Source organism: Abramis brama (genome assembly GCF_963993115.1).
Source record: "Abramis brama genome assembly, chromosome: 23".
Lineage (NCBI taxonomy): Eukaryota > Metazoa > Chordata > Actinopteri > Cypriniformes > Leuciscidae > Abramis > Abramis brama.
The window spans coordinates 6,401,036-6,424,105 of record NC_139985.1 but is presented as its reverse complement, the minus strand read 5'-3'; the positions used below and the strand labels follow the sequence as shown (position 1 = coordinate 6,424,105).

Here is a 23,070-nt window from a genome sequence, read left to right as displayed (position 1 = left end):
TCCATTAGTAGTCGTAGTTCTTTGTTGTGTGCAACAAGTAGTGTTATTCATTTTAACATGCTTAGAATGTGAGACTTTGAGAGTTAGATATGATGTTGTCAAAAATCTCAAAGAAAACCACCTCAGGTTATTTTTAAAAAGTAGACAGTCACATTATGGGCTCATGTGCACAGGGCTCCTAGAGTGATTATTTGCAACCCATTCTCACTCAAGGGAGTTACAGTATTTAATATTTTAATATTTTTTTTGTAATAATATATTACATAAGCATAGCCTATAGGATATACCTGTTACTCCAGCAGAGAAGTTCTCCACTTATATGGGCAAAATAATTGTAAAATCCATTTGCATATACAGACTTTTATATAAACATTTAGCCTAAATAAATGGCAGAACATTTATAACATAAAATATTATAGCAGTGGCCTACTCCTCCTATACAGTGCATCAGAAAGCAACCTAGAGGCTTATTAAAGCTTGCCCTCTGCTGGTTCACATCATTTAGTACACTTTTGATCCGTAAAGAAAACCAAGTTTATGACAAAGAAAATCAGCCATACAATAAGCGCGCAATCTTGTCTCTCTTCTGTTAATGAGAAGTGAGAATATTTTATTGTCTGGCCAAATGCATTACTAAACCTCAAATTACGTTAGGCTATATGAAAGTTTGTGGATGATTCCACAATTAGCCTATCGTCTGCATCTAAACCACTTTAGAGGATGTTTAGAATGACATCAGAGTCTTTTCTGGCTTACTAATGTCCTGTCCAGACCACAAAACATTACAAACATGACGCCCTACATTCGTCATCTCACCCTTTCATCAGCTGCCTCTTCTCAAAAAGTCTTGACACTCACTCCATTCGCTTCCTCTGAGTCTCTGATCTCAGCCTGATAAGACCAGTAAACGTCTCTGATGTCCTTCAAGACTAGTCAGGTTACTTAAAATTAGTTTTTCAGAGCTTTCATTTCTCACCATGGGTGCTACAATTCTTTAAACATCTGCTTGGAAGTTGGGACAAAACATAATCGATAAAAGATAGGCCTATTCTTTTTTGTCGGACCGATAAAGAGGTTTTGAAACAGTGGACAAAAGACTTTTTAAGCATGAATAAAGGCCTTTCCATAATGACAGCCTATGATGGCATGTTGAAAGGATGGCACCGCTTCCCCCTCTGAGATGGGTCGGGAAGATAAGCATGTGGGTTTCTGAGCCGTTCAGCTATTCACTCCGATAATCATCCATCACCCCGGTGGGTGAGAACAGCCAGTCACTCACTGCTGACTGATGCGACTGTGCCCACTGCCCACCACCGGCACTGGGAATGATGGGAGCTATCAGATAAGAGACACAGAGGTTTGTGTGTTGGGGAGATACAAATGGGACAAAAGAGGCTAGTGATGAAGTCTTTTTCTGCCTGAATGCGATGTCTGGGATGCCCGTGGTGCCCAGAGAACAACAATGCTGCAACCTATTTCATTGGGAACAATATTCAGTAACCGTGAGTGTCGCTGTTCTAGTCGCTGTTCTAACCGGACAAAGCTGTAGGCTAAGCTGTTAGAAGGGGTTTCTAACTCACTAACTTTAAGTTTTTTTTTTCAATAGTCTTTTTTAACGAGCATTGAGTCAGAAAAAACAAACAAACAAATGAACTTCCCAACTCTTCTGAGTTATAAAGTACGAATTAAGAGATATAAACTGGGAATTACAAGTTATAAACTCGGAATTGCGAGTTATAAAGTCCGACTTGCGAGTTATAAGTCTGTGCTGTGAGTCTGGAGCAAGGATTCGCTGACTGGATTCATTATAGCACTGTTTAATTAGTTAGTTTGTTTGAATCTTCCAGTGAATCTAACATCTGAGCCTGTAAGAGTACACTTCCCAATAAAGTATCATTTGACAACAACTCTTCATTTGAGAAGTCGCTGTTCTAACCGTACAAAGCTGTTCAAACCATCCGATCCAGAATAGAAGGGGTTTCTAATAACTTTGTTTTTGTTTTAAATAGTCTTGTAGGTTAACGAGCACTGAGTCGAAAACGAAATGAACTTCCCAACTCTACCGAGTTATAAAAGTACGAATTAAGAGATATAAACTCGGAATTCCAAGTTATAAACTCGGAATTGCGAGTTAAAGTCCGACTTCCGAGTTATAAAGTCCGACTTACGAGTTATAAAGTATAAAAAATAAAGGAAATTGTGATTTATTTATTTTTTTTAAATCTCACAATTCTGATTTTTTTCTCAGAATTGTGGAGTTTATTTCTCAATTCTAAGAAAAAAACCCAGAAATATAAAGTCACAATTTCCTTTATTTTTTATTCCGTGGCAGAAATGATGTTCCCAAACACTTCCTATTTTTTAATACTTTTTATAATTATTGTTTTCTTGATTTATCCAAGTAAAAATATAAAAAAAAACATAAAATCTGAAAAAAAGAAAGAAAAAAAAAACATTTTATGAAAACAAGTTAATATCTTATGTAGTGTTGCTTTTCATTTTTCAACATAACTGGCTGGTTTGAGTCTAACAAACAATCATTTTTGCCCTTTTACATGAGACTTGCAGAGCGCTTGTTTCGGTTATGTGCAGTTTGGGTAAAAGCATCTGCTAAATGCACTTTGTAAAAACACCTTGTAGACGAATAGGCTAAAGAACACTAGGTGTCATTGACGAACTGCAGGTTCAAGTTGATATAGCCTATAGTCAGCTTATAAGAGACGCTGCAGAAATCTCACTGCAAGATGCTTTGCTCTGAAATCTAAATGAACTGCTTATTTTGGTCTGTTCCTCACACAAAGCTAAGGCTTTATAGCGCACACATGGAGTAGGCCTACTTTTATGGTACTATTTGAAGCTTGACAGGTAACATCTTTTGTGTTCAATGGAAGAAAAAGTCACACAGGTTTGGAACGACATAATCGTGAGTAAATTAATTTTCATTTTTGGATGAACTATACCTATAAAGTTGCTTGAAAAATCTGCATCTCAATAGAAATACCAGGACTGTGCCAGCATGCAAGGGCTATAATAGTGAAATACTCCCTTTCACTGCCTGTCCTGTCGGTCCAGGATTCTTCCACAAAAACAATTCATAACCATTCCATGAGTCTGTGATCAAATAAATCAGCTGGTAAAGAAAAAAAAAATGAACAGTTGAATTACTATAAAATATAGAGCTTTAATTTATTAGTTAGCAACAGCAAGAGGGGAAAGAATATCATTTACACAATTATCACAGTAACATCACCTGTGCATTTAGTCAAACTGATGACAAAATAAAAACACAAACATTTCTAAAGACACATCTTAAAAATACCAAGAAATTGTACAACCATTTTCTCTCGATGTAAGACACTGCTTCTTACTGGTTTTGGGGCCGTGTGGTGTTTTGCAGGGAAAGTAACGATACCATCGACTGTTGAGGAAACAGTTTATCATCGTTTTAAGGTGAATAGTTGCCCTCCGTTTTGCATGTATAAGACCATCAGTCTTCTGCCCAACACTGACCTTACCCTAAAAACATATCAACAGAAAGAACTGTAACGCAGCTAGCTTTAATTTCGTAATTACGATACCACTACATAAATCATGCACACAATGAAAAGCCAGCTTCCCAAGACCTTGAGTAGTTTAAAACCGTGATAAAATGCTCTATACAGTGTGAACACGTTTTGAAAATGAATGTAGCTTTTGTCATACATCAGCATGTGTCTTTTATAATATTGTAGTCTTCAACAGTTCATCTAAATTCATATTTAGGTTATGTGCCATAATTGGCTGAATCTCACAAAAACAGGTCCAGATCATATTTCACCCCGAAATTAAAAATAAAAATATATGAAATGATGTTTGCTTATTAAAAAAAATCATTTTTAGTACCATTGAGTTTTGCATTGTGACTATTTTCAGGACATTTTCCCCATTCAAATCTAATAATAACATTATTAAAAATATATATAATTGTGAAGCATTTCTAAAAAGTGCCAATTTAAATAAAATTAATTCTACTGAATTTTAGTGTAATTCAGTAAAATAAAATGTGGGAGAAAATATTTGTATATTTTATTTATTTTATGAAGAAAAAAAACAAAAACATTTTAAATGGTGAAATATGACCTGGACATATACGACCATGACATCATTGCGGTGCAAGTTGGTTTGTGCTTTTAGTCTTTTCAAAAGTGGCATATAAAACAATAAAAGCTTACTAAGAGCCCTCAGCAGCTGTTTTACATTAGTCAAAACTTGATCGAGTCCATTCACAAAAAAACAAAACAAAAAAAAAACATTATTGTGCCATGAAATTCGATTCATTTGTGCAATGAAAACAGAAGAGCTGTGCATATAGAGTGACATTAGGAAGACAATATGAGCTGGTGTCTCATTGTAACCAATGAGAGACCAGAATGCACTTAGGGGTGGGACTAGTGGTGAAGAGCATGATGTCACCGCCTTTGTCTGTCTTTCTGTTGAAGAGTCCAAGGGCCAGATTTGTCCCCAGTCGCTCGTTCCTCACCCATCAGTTCAACGTAGTTCATAGTCTATGAGTTTATGTCAATATACACGAGTCGTCAATGCCCGGAAGATGGAAACTGGAGATTTCTTTTGTTTCGTTTGAACTTGTGACAATAAAAATAATATTACAATAATATTTGCCCGTTAGGTACTTATACACAAAGAGCATTCATTTTTTCTATTTAAGTACAAAGAAATCCACAGAATGGTACTATATACAACCTACAATAAATACTGTGTATGATATCATCTTTACGTGTTAAAAGGGAATTCCGTTTGTTTCTTGCAAAGTTCGGTTTCATGTGATGGAAGTTTTTTTTATTTTTTTTTATTTAGGTTTTCCTCTTTTAGAAGTCTTTCCTATAGGGCCGAGGAGTGGAAAACCCCCTCATGTCTCCTCTTCGTCCCCGTGATGTCTGCGATTCCGCGGTTTCTTCTGTTCCTTCAGCTCTTTGAGGTCTTTGGCCTTGATGACCCCGGTCAGCGGGTCTCCATACTGCCAATAGTCCTGGCAGTACTGGTTTATGAGGCCCATCTCGGGCTGACTGAGGATGGTCAGAAGGTCTTTGTATTGTCCGGCGCTGGGGGTCCAGGCGCTGGACTGGAGCGGAGAGGCCGCGGGACGGCCCGTTTCCACCAGGATGTTGTTGACGGCCTGGTTGGTCAAGACCACCAGCTGGAGTTTGACCAAGGTGTGCTTGAAGTTCTTCTCAGTGGCTGTGCAGACGTAGATGCCAGAGTCTGAGGACTGGAGGGAACGTAGAAGCAAGCCTTGATCTGTCTTCAACACGCGCCCATCGGTGCGGACCTGGAGGAACAGATTAATAAATCAATGAACTTCGTATGTAGAATTCAGATTGCTTAATTGATACCATTACAATTTCTATATATCATTTAAAAAAAAAATTTAATACGTCTATACTGTATTTACAAACATGCACTGAAAACTTTTGAATGGTAGTCTTTAATGTTACAAAATCTTTCTATTTCAGATAAATGCTGTTCTTTTGAACTTTCTATTCATCAAAGAACCCTGAAATAAAACTGTAAATAACTGTTTTCAACATTGATAATAATAAGAAATAATAATAAGAAATGAGCATCAAATCATCATATTAGAATGATTTCTGAAGAATCATGTGAACCATATATGCATATATATATAAGGTTGTGTATGTATGTGTGTGTATACTGTATATATATATATATATATATATATATATATATATATATATATATATATATATATATATATATATATATATATATATATATATATATATATATATATATATTCAAAAGTTCGGTCCCACTTTATATTAAGTGGCTTTAAGTACTATGTACTTACATTGAAATGAATAATTTGATACAATGTACTTATTGTGTAACTACATGTTTTTACATTGTACTTACATTTTAAAAATTCCTGCATGTAATTACAGCTGTAATTAATTTATGTAATTACATTTGTAATTACACAGTTGACCCTTCCCTTACACCTTAAACCTACCCAATCCACCACACCTGTCCCTAACCTTACCCGCATCACACCTCAATAGCAGCAAAAGTGTTTTACAATACAACATGAACACAATAAGTACATTGTACTTATTTTTTGATGTAAGTACATAGTACTTAACGCCACTTAATATAAAGTGGGACCAAAAGTTCTTTCAAAATATTTTTTTTGGAAAGAAATTAATACTTTTATTCAGAAAGGATGCAGTAAAGACATATATAATCTTTCTAACATACTGTGCATCTATACCATTTACTCATACATGAATATGGATATGTACTGGTGTGTCCTCACCTCTCTCCTCCTGTCGCTGTTGTCTCGGTGCAGGTGCCATTTGATGGCGGCGTGAGGAGATCTGGCCTGGCATTCCAAAAACGTGCTGCTTCCCTCCACCCCGTACTGCACCGTCTCTAGAGTGTTCTTATTGGCTGGACAACAACAACAACAACAACACGTCATTTCTCATAGACATCAACACAGCACTGGAGCGAGAACGAGAGCTGACCGTGAATTCATACGGCAGAGCCCGTAGAACGTGAGAGCCGTGTCAGTCAAACTAAAACAAATCCAGATCAGAGCAGAATGATGCTTTCTGTCAACAGCTCATAAGGGTTGAATAAAGAAAGCATGACTGAATTTTACATATACGCTTCATTTATATAAACAAACTTGACAAATTAATGAAAGCGAGTAAAACGGAATTGTTGATAAATGTGTCATGATATGAAAACAAGTATTAGCTGTGAATGATTTACCAGTAAATTAGTTGTGCATACAATATGTTTATTAGATTGATATATTTACAAACAAAACAGACTGGACTAAATCTATTTATTGATAATATACATTACAATACATTTCTGCATTTACAAATATGAGTTAGGCTTACTGTTGGAATTGTATCCTCTGCACTGGCGAATGGGATTCCCGTATTTGACATCCTGTCGTCGACTGCGTCTGAAAGGAAGCCAATATGGCAAGATAAGACATTTATTTCCACCTGTAACTGATTAAGTATGAAAATATATAACTAGACAAAAATTTACTGGACAGCCCATCTGATTAGCAGATTGGGTTATTCCAATTCTCAGTTTTAACGCTCAACTTTTAGGGTTTTTTCCAACCCAAACAATGTTGCACCATCTACTGCTTCAATAAATCAAGCTGTGTGTGCAGTCACGCTAAAGATATGACAGGTTGAATGCTTGTGTAAAGTTCAGAAGAGGAAGCAATGTTCAATGTGTTTCTCTGGGATTTCATCTTTCTGCAACTCAGGGAAAAATCCTTTCCTGTTTCACAACGATAAGACTCACCCGTCCCTAAATGAGGTTCATATGGACACACCAACAACTTCAAACTGATTTCCCCTGAAATTGCCCAAAATGACTAATGCGTCTGACTGGACGATAGCAAAATATCTGCAGTTGCAACATTCAATGCACAATGTTCCCAGAAATCAAGCAAATATGACTGTAAATGAGGATCATATTCTTAAGAATGCTCATGACTGGGAAGTGATCTTTGATGTGTGTGTTTTGTCTTCCTGAAGTGTTTTTGGCATATTTACCTCTTCTGCGAGGCCGAGTATCTAGAGCAGGACTTGCCGTCCCAGGCACAATAAGGGTCTCGGGCTAAACAGCAGTCGGCACAGGCCTCGCCGTACATGTCACACCTGTGCAAGGCCAGATGAGTCACGCCAACCGCTGACGCCACGTACAGTTGTTGCTGCAACAAAGTCAAAAGACATTTAGTAGTTGTTTCCATTTGTATTCTCTCCCTTTGGATGAAACATAGGTTGGTTCGATTAAAATGAACTCTGGTGCGATTGCTCTGTTAGTGCGGTTTATTTGAATAAGTGTGAACGCTGCCATCGGAACAAAACAAGAGGACCGAGAACCCTGAAAAGATTGGTCTCAGGCCGCTTTTGTTTTGCATGTTTGACAAGTTCCATCGCAAAATATAAGCCATATTTTTTTTGTATCTTTAGGTTCGGTGTTAAAAATGACAGTGTGAACGCTAAGCGAACCAGGACTAAATCTATCATTTTCTTTTTTGGTCCGGACCAAAAGAACCAAACTACGAGTGTGAAGTGTAAACATCCATAATTTGATTTGATCGTGAAAGTTCAGGGTAATACATGACCTTCTGTGAAACCCTTTTGGAAAAAAATGGCAGGTCTGTGCAGGGTTGGAACTGCACATTCAAGCCTGTTCTGATAATGGAGCTTTTTTCTCCAGCGTTTGGACACTTGGCATTTCTGTTTTTAGGATCAGCTGTTTTGAATCAGTTATTCTGGGAGAACTAGTGTTTAAAATATGGCCTTGTAATGATGTCATACCGCATCTGCCAACAATCCCAATCACAATGAAAGAATAAAACACAAATTGTGTCATAAATTACAGGGGATCATTTTTAGACAGATAGCAGCTGCATGTCCAATTTAAATCGGTTTATTGTTATCTTCTTTATGGGTTTGGTTATTCATCAGCGTTTGTGAACCATTTATATCAGGTTTAGTGTATAGCTAATTCTTACCCGTTTTGAAGAAATCTTCATAGTTGTGATGGGAGTAGGGACCTGAAAGTGACAGATATGAAAACGTTATTGTACATTAACCTTTACTTTTTGGTAATTTGTTTATTAGGTGTAATGTAGACTTTGTTTTTAGTTTGGTGTCAGTACGATATTAGTTTTTTGGAAAGATATTAATACTTTTATTCAGCAAAGATGCATTAAAATGACCAAATAAAAGACATTTATAAAGTTATTTTTTTATTTCAAATAAATTTGGTTCTTTTAAACTTTATATTCATCAAAGAATCTTGAAAAAAGGTATCACGATTTCCACAAAAATATTAAGCAACACAACAATAACAATGATAAGAAAATAAAAAGCTGCATAAAATTCACCTTTGCCGTCACAGGAAATAAATACATATATATCACAATTAACCAGCGAACAGGAAAGTCCCAGGGTTCAGCGCTCACCTTAAAGACCTCCACTTCCTCCAGCACGAGTTCCTCTGTCTGCAGGTCATCTCTTGGCAGGACGATCACCTTCTGCACTGTACCTCTGTCTGTAGGCCAATAGAAAGACAGTCAGATCATTCACTGAGCCAACCACATAAACTGGCTCTTTCCAAGTGCAGTTCCATGTTACAACAAAGCATGGCCGTCTTTGACCCAAAAACATTCAAAGCGCCATGACATTCCTCTGACAACTTTCTGTCTATTCCTTTTTTCCGAGCCTTTTGTCTTTGCATCTTATGCCCTGATAAAAATCACGATTATGATCTTTCACTGACTCCAGAGACTCTTGAGTTACTCTTTCTTTCCATCTCATCTAACATGCAGACCCTTCACGTATTCCATCTACCATCCCTTCCTTTTAAAATCCCTCTTTTGTCTTTTGTTTTCTCTGCTTTTCACGGCATGCTCATCTTTCAGCTCGGCTGTACCCTGTCAGGCTCCATCTCTACTGGAACGCTGAGGCTTTCCAGCGGCTGCGCCCTACCGAAACGCTTGTTTGATTTAAGCGTGCCCGTTGCATTCCTCTGTGCAAGTCGCTGGAGATTTATTGCAACCGGAGCAATACATCTAACCTGAGCTTTGAATGGAGGCGAGCGACGGCAGCTGAAAGCTAGAGACGTTCCTGTGAGTGCTTGTAGGTGCAATGGGGCACGCAGAGTTGATTTAAAAACCCATTAGCCTCTCAGACTCACAAAGCAAGAAAAGCAGACATAAAGGGATAACCTACAGCATGACGAGACCGTGTACAGAAAGAATGATGGCATTCTGACTCTTTAATGTTAAAAGGGAACTAAAAGAGGAGGAGACGAGAGAAAGAGTTTAGCAGATCAGTGTAGGTTGATGGATTCTCTTACAGTGATCCTCCGGTCTTAAGGGGCTGCATTCACAGTTTTTATATAAAGAACAGAAAGATGGAAACACGAAACCTTTTTTTGCGTTTGACTTCCATCTAAGTAGAGTCAGATGCTTTTCACCTCGTCTGATAAACGTAGAGTTACAGTACATAGAGAAGGAATAAAACTTGTTTTTTTTTTAGTTTATCCTGCAGCAGTTTCAGAAAAGTGTCTTGATAAAGGTTTAGCGGGAAGGCAAGGTGATAGTTACTGTATCTAAAAAGCTCTGTTAAAAAAACAACACAATTAAAATTAAAACAAACAAATTGACAAATAAGTCAAATAAAATAACTGGGATAACGGAAACTAAACTAAAATACATTTGCATGACTCAAAGTAAAATAAAATAATGTCCATGATGCACAACTAAAAATTCGATTTTTTTTGAGACATGGTATATTATTAAACTTAAAACTTTTACAACCTGTCTGCATTAATCATGAAAATGCCATTAGACAGCAATAACACTAGATTGTGTGGAGAAATATAAATTAAAATTAAATTAAATGATATCATTACTTGTATTTGTAAATATAAAAATTAAGTTTTTAAATCAAACAAAAAAGAAAAGACAAATTGAAAATAACATAAAAAAACCAGATATAAAAACTATATAAAATTTGTTAAACTACAATAACCCAGTGCGGAGCATTATATTACTTTTAAACATTTTTAAATGATACCAGTTAGGGCATTAATTTTATTTGTAAATATTTTTAATTTTTAAATAAAATGAAAGCTAAACTAAATTGAAGAGACAAACTGAAAATAATATTTAAAAAAAATAATAATTAAATACTTAAATACTAGAGCATACACTATGCTCTGCTATACAATATTTTAAGTTACTTACATTTAAGTATGCATATTATATTGCATATAACATGGTAAATTTACATGCAAGAAAAAATAAAATAAATAAATAAATATGTAAAAATCGGGGTAGTTTCCAAACTCACCTGTACCCAGGAAGAGCACCTCGTAGTTGCCGTCGGCAGCAGTCACCTGGTCCACAGTGATGGTGGTGAACTCATAGTCCACGTTGGTCCTGACCACCAGGGGGCGCTTGTGCACCGGATACACAGTGTTGTACATGGTGGGATGGTTCCGCATGAAGTTGATGACCTCGTCGGGGTAGTCTTTAGTGGACTTCATGTTGGGGGTAAAAGTCCCACCAGGACACTGAATAAAAAAATGATGAGGATCAATATAGCCAATCAGATCCCTGTACTGTGCTAACGCAGCAGCACTAAAGGCTAACTTTATGCTCTATAACAAATGGCTAAGTCTAAAACCTTAACCCACTTATAATCTGTGCTTTCAGCTTGCTGAAGTTTGAGCGTGTTGCCTAGGTCTAGATTAATATTACTACACCGGTGAGACAATAATCCATCTTATTATTGGTATTCTGATTCATTAGAGGGTGAAACTCACTGTTCCTGGACGAGGGTAGGGGATTTTTCCAGTGTAGGCCACCCACTGATAATTGGGACCTTCTTTGTGGGCAAAAGGTCCATTGAACACCATCCGAATGTCCGCCATGGAGTAGACGCAGACCGCAGAGCCTTTGAATACAGAGCTGGCGGGGGAAATATGACAACGTTTTGTTATAAAGTTCATAATATATAAAGTGATGTTTAGAATTAAACGTGGAAAAAAACAGATGCAAATGTAGTGGACAAATGCCCATGCTAAACAAGCCCTTCCAGTGTTTACTACAGTTCCCAGATGGAGAAAGACCTGGTCTGACACACTCAAACTCACCCTGACACCGAGAAGACCCCATAGATGACTGGATTTTTAGTGTCCTGCGTGGGCTGTATGTACACATCCCCTAAAAGACACAAACATAGAACAGCACTGCAGTGAAAAAGCTGGAGGAACACTTAGCTAATATTTGCAGTGCATAAATCAAACGCATTTACTGAATCTTGGGACAAACTTCCTGTGACTCAGAGTTTCTCACTGCATTTCACTCATCAGATTTGTGTCTTGTTTTCAGCATCTCTTTCAATCGGACTTGATTGAGTTATCTCTATTACAAATTATATTCTCAGGCTTAGACCTTGTAACAGTTTGAGACTGGATGTGTTATCAAAGCAGAGGTTGGCAAATGCAAGATATTTCTCATAAACCTTACAGTTAAAATGTGTGTAGAAACCTCTAACATTATAAGCCACACCAGTATTATACTTATTGTAGTATTTTTGGGAGTAATTTTGTTCCAGTAAACCGGACAGAAAATTAGGTGAAAGACAGTCACTGTGATGAAACTTGCTGAGTCGGCTTGCATAAACACTTATGAGTGCATGTGTGTGTAGGGGAATAAGTGAGTGATAGAAGATAGCAAAGCATATGGTTCCTATTGCTTCACACACACATCCTGCCAACCTTTATACAGTATCTGAGTGTAGATGTATATGATGTATATGTATAGTGCAGGTGAAGCATCTTGTGTATATGGACAAGGCTTATTAGACTCAGAGAGCTATAAACTCATGATCACATAAATGAAAAATGAAAAGTTGTGGTATAGTTGGTTATGCACATGTTCCAGACACACTGAGGTGCTTTTGCCGTAAATGCAAGTTAAGTCTGCAACATGTCCCAGCCCCTTATGTTTTATGCTTTCAACTAATAACACCTTTAAGACTCTCTCTTGCCCATGCCAATACATATGGCAACTCGAGGCAAATGTCCTCCCCCTTCCTCCTTCACAACAGGAGAGACGCAGTTAATGGTGTATATCTAAGGATCCTCAAAAGGGATGAACACACATATTTTTAAATGACACCTCTTTACTGATTTTTTTTTAACAAACAATTGGACATCTGGGACGAATTTTCCAAATCCTTAACGTCTTCCAACTGTTCAAACTCCCATAATCTCCTAAAAGTAAAGCCAGAGTCACATGAGCAGCTGTATAGAATCTATGTAAAGATCTACACAATGATTCCCAATAACACTGAACAGAAAATGCAGGAATTTACATTTAAAGACATGAAACAGCACTACTTTTAACATTATTTTCCCCGCCCACGTGGCCTTTAAGAGTCTGAGATAATCAATTATGATGAATAATGATGACAATATAGATTAACGTGCACTGACAATTTGTGAATAATAAGACCAGAAATATTTATTAAGAAGGTACTCTACAGTTCAAAAGCTTAAGATCAGTCCTTTTTTTTAAATTTTTATTTAAATTTTTTTTTATACTTTTATTCAGCAAGGATGCATTTTATTGATCAAAAGTGACAGTAAAGACATGTATAATGTTAAAAAAGACATATGTTTTAAATAAATCCTGTTCTTTTCTGTTGCATTATTAGTGAGCATAAGGGACTTCTTTTAAAAACATTCAAATATTTTACCAACCCTAAACTTTTGGGCCGTTCTTCTGCTTTCCATATAATATACGTGTGATTATAAACATGGCACAGTACTTAAGCACAGCGCTCTCTCTACTCTAATAAAAGCTTAATCCTGTTCATTAGTAGACTGTCACAACTCACAATGTACTACAGCTTTACTACCTTATTAAAAATGCCTGCACATCCCTCCTTCAACACACACACACACATCTAAAACCTCTCCACGAGCCTGTGTAAACATCCTCCCCACTAATAAAGAGCCAAACGTGTTTATAAGTGTTGAGCGGCTGTGTTCGGGAGCCCAGACCTGCTCTTTTAATACGAGCAACAGCTATAAATTCCAGCGTGATCATAACCCACCGTTTCCCAACATCACTGGGGCCAATTAGTCTGGAAATGGCTATAAGTGCGAGAGCGAGACCCTTATTGGACCCTGCATTTCTGTCGGTCCACCTGATCCGTCCACAGGGCATGCCCTTCTCTCTGGACGTCATCCGAACTCTCTCCGCAGCTCATGGCACATCTCCCACACCTTCAGCCTTCTCAAAAGAGCCTTTTGTTCGGAGAAAGAAAGGTGGGTTTCTGTAACACCGCTCCGAAAAAGCCATTATCCATCTCGGCATATGGACTAGGGGGGAATCTGGTGCCATATGGCAGGGGGGTGAGGTACGTCACCTGGCACGGTGTAAATGCAGACCTGGAGGCCCACATTAGGGGATCCAGGATGTAGTGGGTGGATGGAGGGTTTGCATGTGGTTTTGTACTAGGGTGTGGGCGACATTGGACAGGGCCACTGAAACCTGACTAACCAGGAGAGGATCTTTCTCATTCACACACTGCTAAAGTGATCCCTGACTGGCCCGCAGCCAACACAGACCACTTTAAGAGCCGAGATGGGACTTTTCCACTGGCGGCTTTATCTGTTGGAGATGAAACGGAAATGGACACTTACTGAGATCGTCGAAATGCGTTTCAATCCCATCAGCTCCTGGGACTGAGCAGATGAGACGAGCTTTCAGGAAGGTGCTCCACTTGTTGACCAAGCAGCAGTGACCGCCATCATCGTTCTGTAAACACACACACACACACGCGGTTTGAGCCGAAATCAAAGAGAGGAGAAATAGCTGCATTTAATTCATTGCAAGCCCCTCCGCAGCGGGAGAGAGAGGAACAAACAGCCAGGAAAAGTTAGCTGTGAGAAGACAAGATTGCAAATAGTGTCTCGTCTGATTCACAAAACACACCCATCTGGTCTGATGGCCGGCCAAATTTTAGGAAGAGGTGGCTGAGGAATCCTGATTTATCATCTGACTTCAAATCCCAACCTATTCGTTTGGGAGGTATGTATGAAGGGATAGTTTGCCCATAAATAAAAATGCTGTCATTATTTATTCATTGTGTCATACCAAACTGGTTTCACTTACTTTCTTCCAGGGAATACAATACAATTTTCCATACAATTGTAATACAGTAAATGGGGATTGGTGCTTTCAAGCTTCAAAAAGGACACAAAAACACCATAAAAGCATCATTAAAGTAGTCTGTAAACTAGTTATGTTAACCGCTGTGAACAGGAAAAGTTTAACCAAAATCTTCTTCAGACTTCAGTTAATACATTTCTTAAGATAAGATTTTTTTCTTAAAAACAAAATGACAAACTTTGAAGATATTTGATTGTATGACGGGTCTTGTCGAAGACTTGGTGATCAGCTGAATGAAAAATGTTCCAAAATCAATTACACTACCTGCAGATTTTATAATAATAAATGTGCACACATTTATAAAAAAAAAAAAAAAAAAAAAAAATTGCAATTGGCTTGATGGGAATTTCTTTCTTTTGGGGATTTAAAACTATTTGAAGGTTATTAGATTTACAATAATTTTAAGAGCATTCTTTTTAGGATTTCAAATTCAATTCCTCAAAGTTTTTTCTTTAGAACATTCTTAAGAAATTTTTCTAGGAATAATAAATTTTCTCTTAAGAATACTTCATGAACCCATCCCCAGATCAGTCCCATTTGTGAACGGATCTCTCAGACTGGTTTTGTGAACTGGATCAATTATTCACTGAAAAGATATGACTCAAAAAAACAATTCATTAATGATCTGGACATCAATGAATTAATACAGCTAGATTTTCAGTGAGCAATGGCTTAAATTTCAATCTGTTCCTTACACAAACTCTTCAGTAGATTTGGAATATAATGCACAAAGGAGGCCCACATTAGGGGATCCTAATCTTTAGCAACTAAGGTGCTTTACTGTAATTTTGTAGCTTGAATTTCTCAGTCCTCATTCATGTTCATTCAAATTCACCTTTTGTGTTTCCCAGAAAAAAGAATGTCCTTCAGGTTTGGGATGTGATGAGTAAATAATGAAAGATATTTTCATTTTAGGGTGAACTATCCAAACTATACAGATGCAGCTAAATGAGTTGTATACGACAAACCATATACATGATATGAATGATCATACCTAAGGCTATTTATGCATGCTTCATCTTTGATCGCATGACTGATTGTTATTAATAAAAGCTAAAGATCTTTGTGAGAGTGTGGATGGTGACCAGATGGGTTCAGATGTGAGATGCAGAATGGCTGGTTCTCCGGAGTGTGATCCATAAAGCCCTGAGTGCAGGGGTGTGTTTGCATGCTAGGTCACCACATGACCCCGACTCATAAACAAAGACCTGGGGGGCCGCACGACAAAGACCACTCACTCATATAAACACACCCGTAAACACAAAACAGAAAGCGGATAAACACAAAAACTCACCCACACAAACACACATGTAATGTCACCACCATGTGGTTCCACATATGAAACAGCTCAATGAACAGATGCATATTAAAATACACACGCTCAAATCCATTTGTAAAGACACACACACACACACACACAAAAACATTTTGTATATAGACTACGATTTAAAATTTTGGGGTCATTAAGATTTTTCTTTTATGTAATTACTACTTTTATTAAGCTTTAATTTGATCAAAAGATATATAATGTTCTGAACGATTTGTAATTAAAATATCATAGAATTCATGAAAATATTAAGCAGCACAACTGTTTTCAACATTGTTAATAAAAATAACCGTTTCTTGAGCAGCAACTCAACATATATGATTTCTGAAGGATCATGTGACACTGAAGACTGGAGTAATGATGCTGAAAATTCAGCTTTGCCATCACATGAATAAATTACATTTAAAAAAATATTACAATAGAAAAGAGTTATTTTAAATTGTAATAATACTTCACAATATTACTGTATTTTTGATCAAATAAATGCAGCCTTGTTGAGTATAAGCGATTTCTTTCAAAAACATAAAAAAGTTTTACTAGAAACAATATTTAAAAAAAAATCATAAAGCTTCAAAGACTTATATATAGCACCTTTACAGTCATAAGACATTTTGGAACTTTTATTGTATTGCATAGCAGGCTGGACATTCTGCAATTAATTTACCCATTTATGTGGGTTTTGTACAGTTTAGCTATGTTTGTGGGAAACGTTTCATTATTTAACCCTCCCAATACAGCTAAACAAGAACAAACCCACAAGCTTACATTAAGCCCAAGAAGATGCACCACAAACCCCTGAGTTTACCCCTGTGGCCCAAGCCTGCCGCTCGATGTTTGTTTTCATTGCCCTGCTCAATTTGCAGCTGTGGTCTTGCACTATTTTCATTAAGAACTTGTGGTTAAGCTCTACGCTCGGGACAAATGCTTCGGTGCTAGTAAATTAGCAGTCTTTTCCATAGTACGTAAAGAAACTCAGTCATACTCGGAAGGGCTGATCTGACAGGTCAAAAGGTCGCAGGTTCAGGGGTCACATGGATAGAGAGACGTATTGTAAGCAGGGAGGTCAAATATGTGTGGATTTCAGCACGTCAGCGGCAAGCAAACAAAAATGCCACAGTCAAGTATCCACAAACCACAGCTCACTCGCTCTCGGCTGTAGCTGGAATCTCTTCCAGAAATGCTGAATGGTATGGAATGTCTCAAACTTTGGGTTGTATTCATCAAATCATATTTTAGGTCAGAGATTTAAGCTCACCAGGCAGATTCGCCCGATGCGTGACTGTGATTTGGGGCTCTGGCCCATCTCGGAAGACTTCTCACGGAAGAAAAAGTAGAGTTTGTCATCGTTTTTCTCATTGCTGTCAGGGATAAGGTGCACATGGACAAATGAGGGGTCTAAGAAAAAGAGAGAGGGAGAGAAAAATGTAACATGCAATGCGATTAAACATTTATCAGCCTTTTCATGATAACTGAGAAACTACATGGAATCATTAGGACTATTTAAGTGACCTGCAAAAAAGCAAAAGGTAATTAAAAAAATGGAAAAGCAGACAGAGCACTAATCAACAAACACTTTCTCTAGACAGACAGATAGATAGACAGACAGACAAATAGACAGACCGACAACTACTCATTATCCACTTATTTTACATATTTACCATTCAGCCATCTTGAGTTGTATTGGTCGGTACGCATGACTGCGTTTTTCCCCAAAGTTCGGAAAATAGCGGAGTCTGTTCCCATGAAGTCAATATACACCCCTGCATACAGTTCTCCATCTAAGAGATACAGAAACAGAGAGATAAAAAGAAAAAGTAAAATGTAAGAATCTGCAAATGTGAAAGAATGATGCATTTGATTTATGAGCTTTTATGCCGTCTATGATGAAATGTCAGCCACGCCCAAAGTCTAACACCGTTCTTTCAACATCTGTGCAGAGATCCATCAGGACACAGATAAAGAGCATTTAACCGATCAACTCTTCAATTTGCAGTGAACTTACAGGGACAATCAGCCAAAATATATATATATTTTTTTATCAAATAAAATATATTAATAATAATAACTTTAATTACACGCATATTAATATGACACCATTCAATGATATAAAGCTTGGCTTGATGGCAACTGCCAACTTACACTATACACAATTATGCACAAGATTGATGCCCACTGGGTTTCACATGAACATGGTCATTATGCATGCGCATGTGAGGGGTTATTATTGCCTCTGGAGGAATTTGTTCCTAGTTAAGTAGTGTGGAGGTCAAGTGTGTGTGTGTGTGTGTGGGTGTGTAGAACCCAGTTACAGGCCATTTGAGCAGGTGTCTCAGTGTGTAGTTGGCAGAGGCCATGGCTGTGAAGGAGGGGCCGCAGAACCACGGCCAGACGGAGCTCTGTCGCGGCCCTCAAGATTAATTCCTTCTCTGAGGTATCAAGAGCACAGAGCCTACCCGCTTTTGCCCACACTTGCTTCTGTTTACAGCGGGAGATACGAGTTCAGTTTGTAGAGGAAACGGGCTGGATGTAGAATGAGTCTGTTGAAACAGTCTATTTGCTCTGCCCGTTGGCGGTTTTTCCAAAGGCCGTTCAAAACTGTTGATTCTTAGGGGAAGTCTAGGTGCCAACCTGTCAGAACGTCTTGTAAATTCAACCAAACAACTCTAATATATGAGGTGGTGGTTAAATACAACAAGGCAGGCAAGCAATAAAGAGTTCTTTCAAGGACTGGCATGCCAAAGTTTGCAAAAGCTTCCTTGTCATGTTTGTTTGTGGCTTTTAAGGTCGTACCTCGTGTAAGCCTGTGATAAATTGTTTTACTGGCTTAGCTAAGTGGTTTTGCTAGTTGTGGGCTTTGCTAAGCTGTGCTGATTAGATGGTTTAGCCAGTTGTTTTCCTAGTCAAGGGTTTTGCTGAATTACCTGCTGTGTAAGTCCTGCTAAATTGGGGTTTTGTGCTGTTGTTTGGTCTTGCTGATGACCCGCTAGTTTGGAGATCGTTTATTCAGAAAAAAAATAAAAAACTAATATAGGCTACAAAACTATTTTGTCAGAAAATACTATGGATTTCCACACTGTAACAAACTAAAATTGTTTAAGGAAAACATTCTTTAACATACTTTATTCAAATACACAGACACAAATGCTTTGCTAACATGATAATATTCAGGCTAGCTATGCACATTTTTAAAGAAAAAGACTTTCAGATTTGGGGCACAACTTGGGGGGAAATAAACAAATTGCGATTTTTGTTAAAAATTGAGATTGAGATTTAAAATGCAATTTTAAAAAAAGCTTCAGGTTTTCAGTGCTTATTTGATGGGCTGTAGAATTTGGTAAAAAAATTATTGTTAATATTAATATTGTTATTATAATCCTGAGGTGCTCACGTGCAGAACATACATTTGCAATTTACAATTATTTACAACATTTACAATTATTTACAAACATTTACAATTATCATATTGCATTTGCAATATGATAATTGCACTAAACCACATTGCGATTTCGGTTTTATTTAACTTAATAGTGCGGCTTTATTTCTATGTTTCATACCTAATTTAACTACAAGGAGCCAAATAAAACAAAGCCGTCATTTCCTCAACATTATGCCGTTTCTCTGTGAATATGGAACATATCTAAATGTGAAAAGCTTTTTTCCCCTCAAGCACTATTCTGAAATGACCCGTTACCAATGATCTATAAACCGTTGAGTTTGGTAGTGCATGAAGAGTCGCAGTGAGAAGCATCGTTAGAGGGCTTGTTAAAACACACCGTGCACTTCATTGATTCGCATGGTTCAATATAAACAGCTTTCACTGCCATCTGAGTTCTCCATCAAGAGTTACTCAAATCATGGATTGGACGTTTCCAATAAAACGCATAACTAATAATCCCATGGTTTCTCCATTTAATTAAATTTTCATTCAGTTAAATTTCAGTTTTTCACCATCTTATGGGAAAATGCAGGAATGCAGGAAAAAAAGAGCAATGCTTAGGAGCTAGTCACTTTTTTAGGGCAGCAGTTGAGCAATAGCTCTCTGAATAAAGCGAGTTGCTCTGATTAGTCATTTAAAGAGCGTTCACAAGAATACAAGATGCCGTTTTTTGGAGCAAGACACTGCACGTTCAACACCCAACTCTCTGAAGTGGAAATATATTTTCCACCATTTTGAAGGGACTTACTAATCAAAGCGGAGACGCTGTTCAGTTTTGGATCATATGGGCATTTTCCCTTCCCAGAATCCTCTCTGCCAGGCTCCAAATGGAACACGTATTCCTGAAAGGGAAATTGAAAGCAAAGATTAGATCTCTCTGTCTTACAATCAATAATCCAGAAAAAAACACTGTAGTCTTCAGTCCTCAGATCCCTATAAAACATGACATGGACTTAGGCAACAGGGTTAGGCATGTGACAAAAAAGACTGATGCACAACAGTAAAAGAGAGAAGCAATGATGCAAAATGAACTAATCTCAGAGTTGGATCTCTGAATATAATGCGCAGATATAAAGTTTCACTATCCAAACTTCTCTGCTCGTCCGTAGCCTGCAACACCTGTCTATTCCTGCACAGCGAGCGTGGCGGAATGGCTTACTGACACCGGCCCATCCCAGCATCCCTCGGGCACGATATAGAAACACTGACTGACAGGTATTTGGATGTGCGATTTAGGAATTGCCACGAGCGTGTGCTGACATGCCCTGGAGACTCGCCATGAGCCAGATCCTTAGTTTTCTAACCTGAGATTTTCCTTTACCGTCAAAGATGCAGATGGAGGAGTGGAAGACATTTCTAATCTTATCTATCAACATTCATTTAAATGAGAGCGGAAAAGCTGTCAAAATATTCAGTGCTGTCCAGCTTTAACAGATTCCCTTTCACCCGTTATTAAAATCAACACTGCAGAAACAACGGCGCTGGCAGATCCTGTGCCTTTTAAGTGCCTTAAATTAGAAATATTGGTATGTCAAATTTGTGACAGATTCCCTATATTCTTCTGTTTGGCTGAGGAGATTGAATGGAGATTATAGTGAGCTAAAAATATTTTGCGACAAACTTTTGTGAGAATTACCTGAATAACCATTTCTAAGAAAAGTTTTTAAATGCCTCATTTCATACATGTGCTTGCCATCAATTCAAAATGCTATTGCAATTCAGTGCTTGCCAATTTTTTTTTTACTTGTTTCTCTAATGTTGTTTTTCCCTCACTATGTTGTTATTATTATTATTAATATGTATATGTGGTATATGTATATTATGTACAGGTCACAAGAGGGTCAAGCGCTTTTTCTTGTGATGTGAAATGTAGGACGGCTGAAGTATTTGAGTAATGTTTAGCTCTGAAAGTCTATTATTTCCTCTGCTTCTTTGTGTTTGCTCTGAATCAACTGCCTGTGTGTGTGTGTGTGTGTGTGTGTGTGTGTGTATTTAGCATTTACTTTGATGGTATGAACATTATGTATTGCAAGTTAGTTAATCATAAAGAAATAGCAAGGTCCAGAAAAAAATGAAATAGAGTTGTGAAATATCTTACAAATTAACTTGAAAAGTTAGGTTTGCGGGTAGAAAGGGAACAAAGAGAGAAACATTTAACAAGCTAAGACAATATAGAAGAACAGAAATTAAACAAAGATCAGCTATTAGCCATTAAGACATACTAAAACTAAAAGAAAGTGACAATGCACACAAAACAAGATGTGCGCCACAGAACAAAGCTTTAAAAAAAAAAAAAAACATGTTAGAAAGACATGACAGAGTCAACAACAACAACAAAAAAACTCCAGAAATCAGACAGATGAGACGGAACAGGAAAAACACAGAGGAACAAAGAGCATGCAGGTTAATGCATCTTTAGACAACGGGGAGCCAGCAGCAGACGTCCACATCCGTGTCCCACCTGTAGTCCTGTCTCATCAAACACGATTTCAGGTTCAGCAGCACGACTAGTTCTTCCTCTGGTCTGGGGCATCTGGAGATGCATGGCCGTCTAAAACACAACATAGTTGCATGATCTATGATGTTACCCACTTACCAAGTAAGGTCCCCCTTTTTAGCACCCCCCTATATAAAAAATAATATATATATGGACAATAATCATGTGTGCTATGTATTTTTAAGCTTCGGGGAAGTGATCTCCAGTAAACAGTATAAACCAGCCTTAAGGTGGTTTAAGTTGTTCAAGTTAGTCCCCCAGTCTGGACTAGCTGGTCAGCCAGCTAAAAAGTGTCTAAAACCCCTATAAAACAATCAAAATAGTCTAATGAATCACATGGTTTACTGTATACTGTTTTTCATCATGTCCAGACGGTTCACTAAGTTGCGGAAGAGAGATAGTGTGCGAAAGATATTAGGCACTATAGATATCTTGAAGTGTAAATCAAAACCCGTCTGGGATTGTGGTGTCATGTGTTCGAGTCAGGGGTGTTATCGTAGCGTGCTGCTGTCGAATGGTTTGACCATTATGGGTTGCACAGCTGGCTTTCGGAAAACCCCAAAAATCAACATTGTGAGTCAGCACGTCTACTGCGGCCACATGTGTTTCTTTCAACATACTGTCTTGGGTACAGTCTGAATACAAAGCATGGACTAGCACGCCAAAGACCTGCTGCAGTTGGCCACATCTGGATGTCTTTGGGTTAATGTGCGTCTGTATGTGTTAGACATGATGTGTCATGCTCATTGGCACAGACATGGAGATGTTTGCCTGGCTGGAGGACTTTGTGGACGCAGTCTGTGACCCAGGTTTCCTGTCTAGAAAGAGCAGGGTGTTAAGGGGTATATCACATCACCTCTCAGCTCTTGTACCAACATTCACACGCGGAGGGCATTAAAAGTATGTGTGCCAGTTAAAAATTCCTGGGAAAAGTTTAGGCAATTCATTATGATGGGAAATCGACCTCCAGCACCATACTGAGACGCTATAATGGG

At 37.8% G+C, this 23,070-nt stretch overlaps 1 protein-coding gene across 2 annotated transcripts in view; it reads right to left on the bottom strand.

Annotated features, from left to right (window-relative positions):
• Positions 1–3,167: 3,167 nt before the first annotated feature.
• sema3fb (sema domain, immunoglobulin domain (Ig), short basic domain, secreted, (semaphorin) 3Fb) overlaps positions 3,168–23,070 on the bottom strand; it is a 60,175-nt gene continuing 40,272 nt past the window's right edge. The window contains exons 6-19 of one of the 2 annotated variants that reach the window (XM_084100552.1): positions 22,040–22,129; positions 20,327–20,420; positions 17,801–17,920; positions 17,398–17,537; positions 14,287–14,401; positions 11,725–11,794; positions 11,395–11,539; positions 10,920–11,142; positions 9,026–9,114; positions 8,573–8,614; positions 7,605–7,762; positions 6,927–6,994; positions 6,332–6,465; positions 3,168–5,326 (exon numbers count right to left, since the gene is read on the bottom strand). In XM_084100552.1, coding sequence (XP_083956678.1) covers positions 4,907–5,326; positions 6,332–6,465; positions 6,927–6,994; positions 7,605–7,762; positions 8,573–8,614; positions 9,026–9,114; positions 10,920–11,142; positions 11,395–11,539; positions 11,725–11,794; positions 14,287–14,401; positions 17,398–17,537; positions 17,801–17,920; positions 20,327–20,420; positions 22,040–22,129 — 1,908 coding nt within the window. In that variant the 3' untranslated portion in view covers positions 3,168–4,906. The remainder of the gene's footprint in view (positions 5,327–6,331; positions 6,466–6,926; positions 6,995–7,604; positions 7,763–8,572; positions 8,615–9,025; positions 9,115–10,919; positions 11,143–11,394; positions 11,540–11,724; positions 11,795–14,286; positions 14,402–17,397; positions 17,538–17,800; positions 17,921–20,326; positions 20,421–22,039; positions 22,130–23,070) is intronic. The other variant, XM_084100553.1, reaches the window with a different exon arrangement.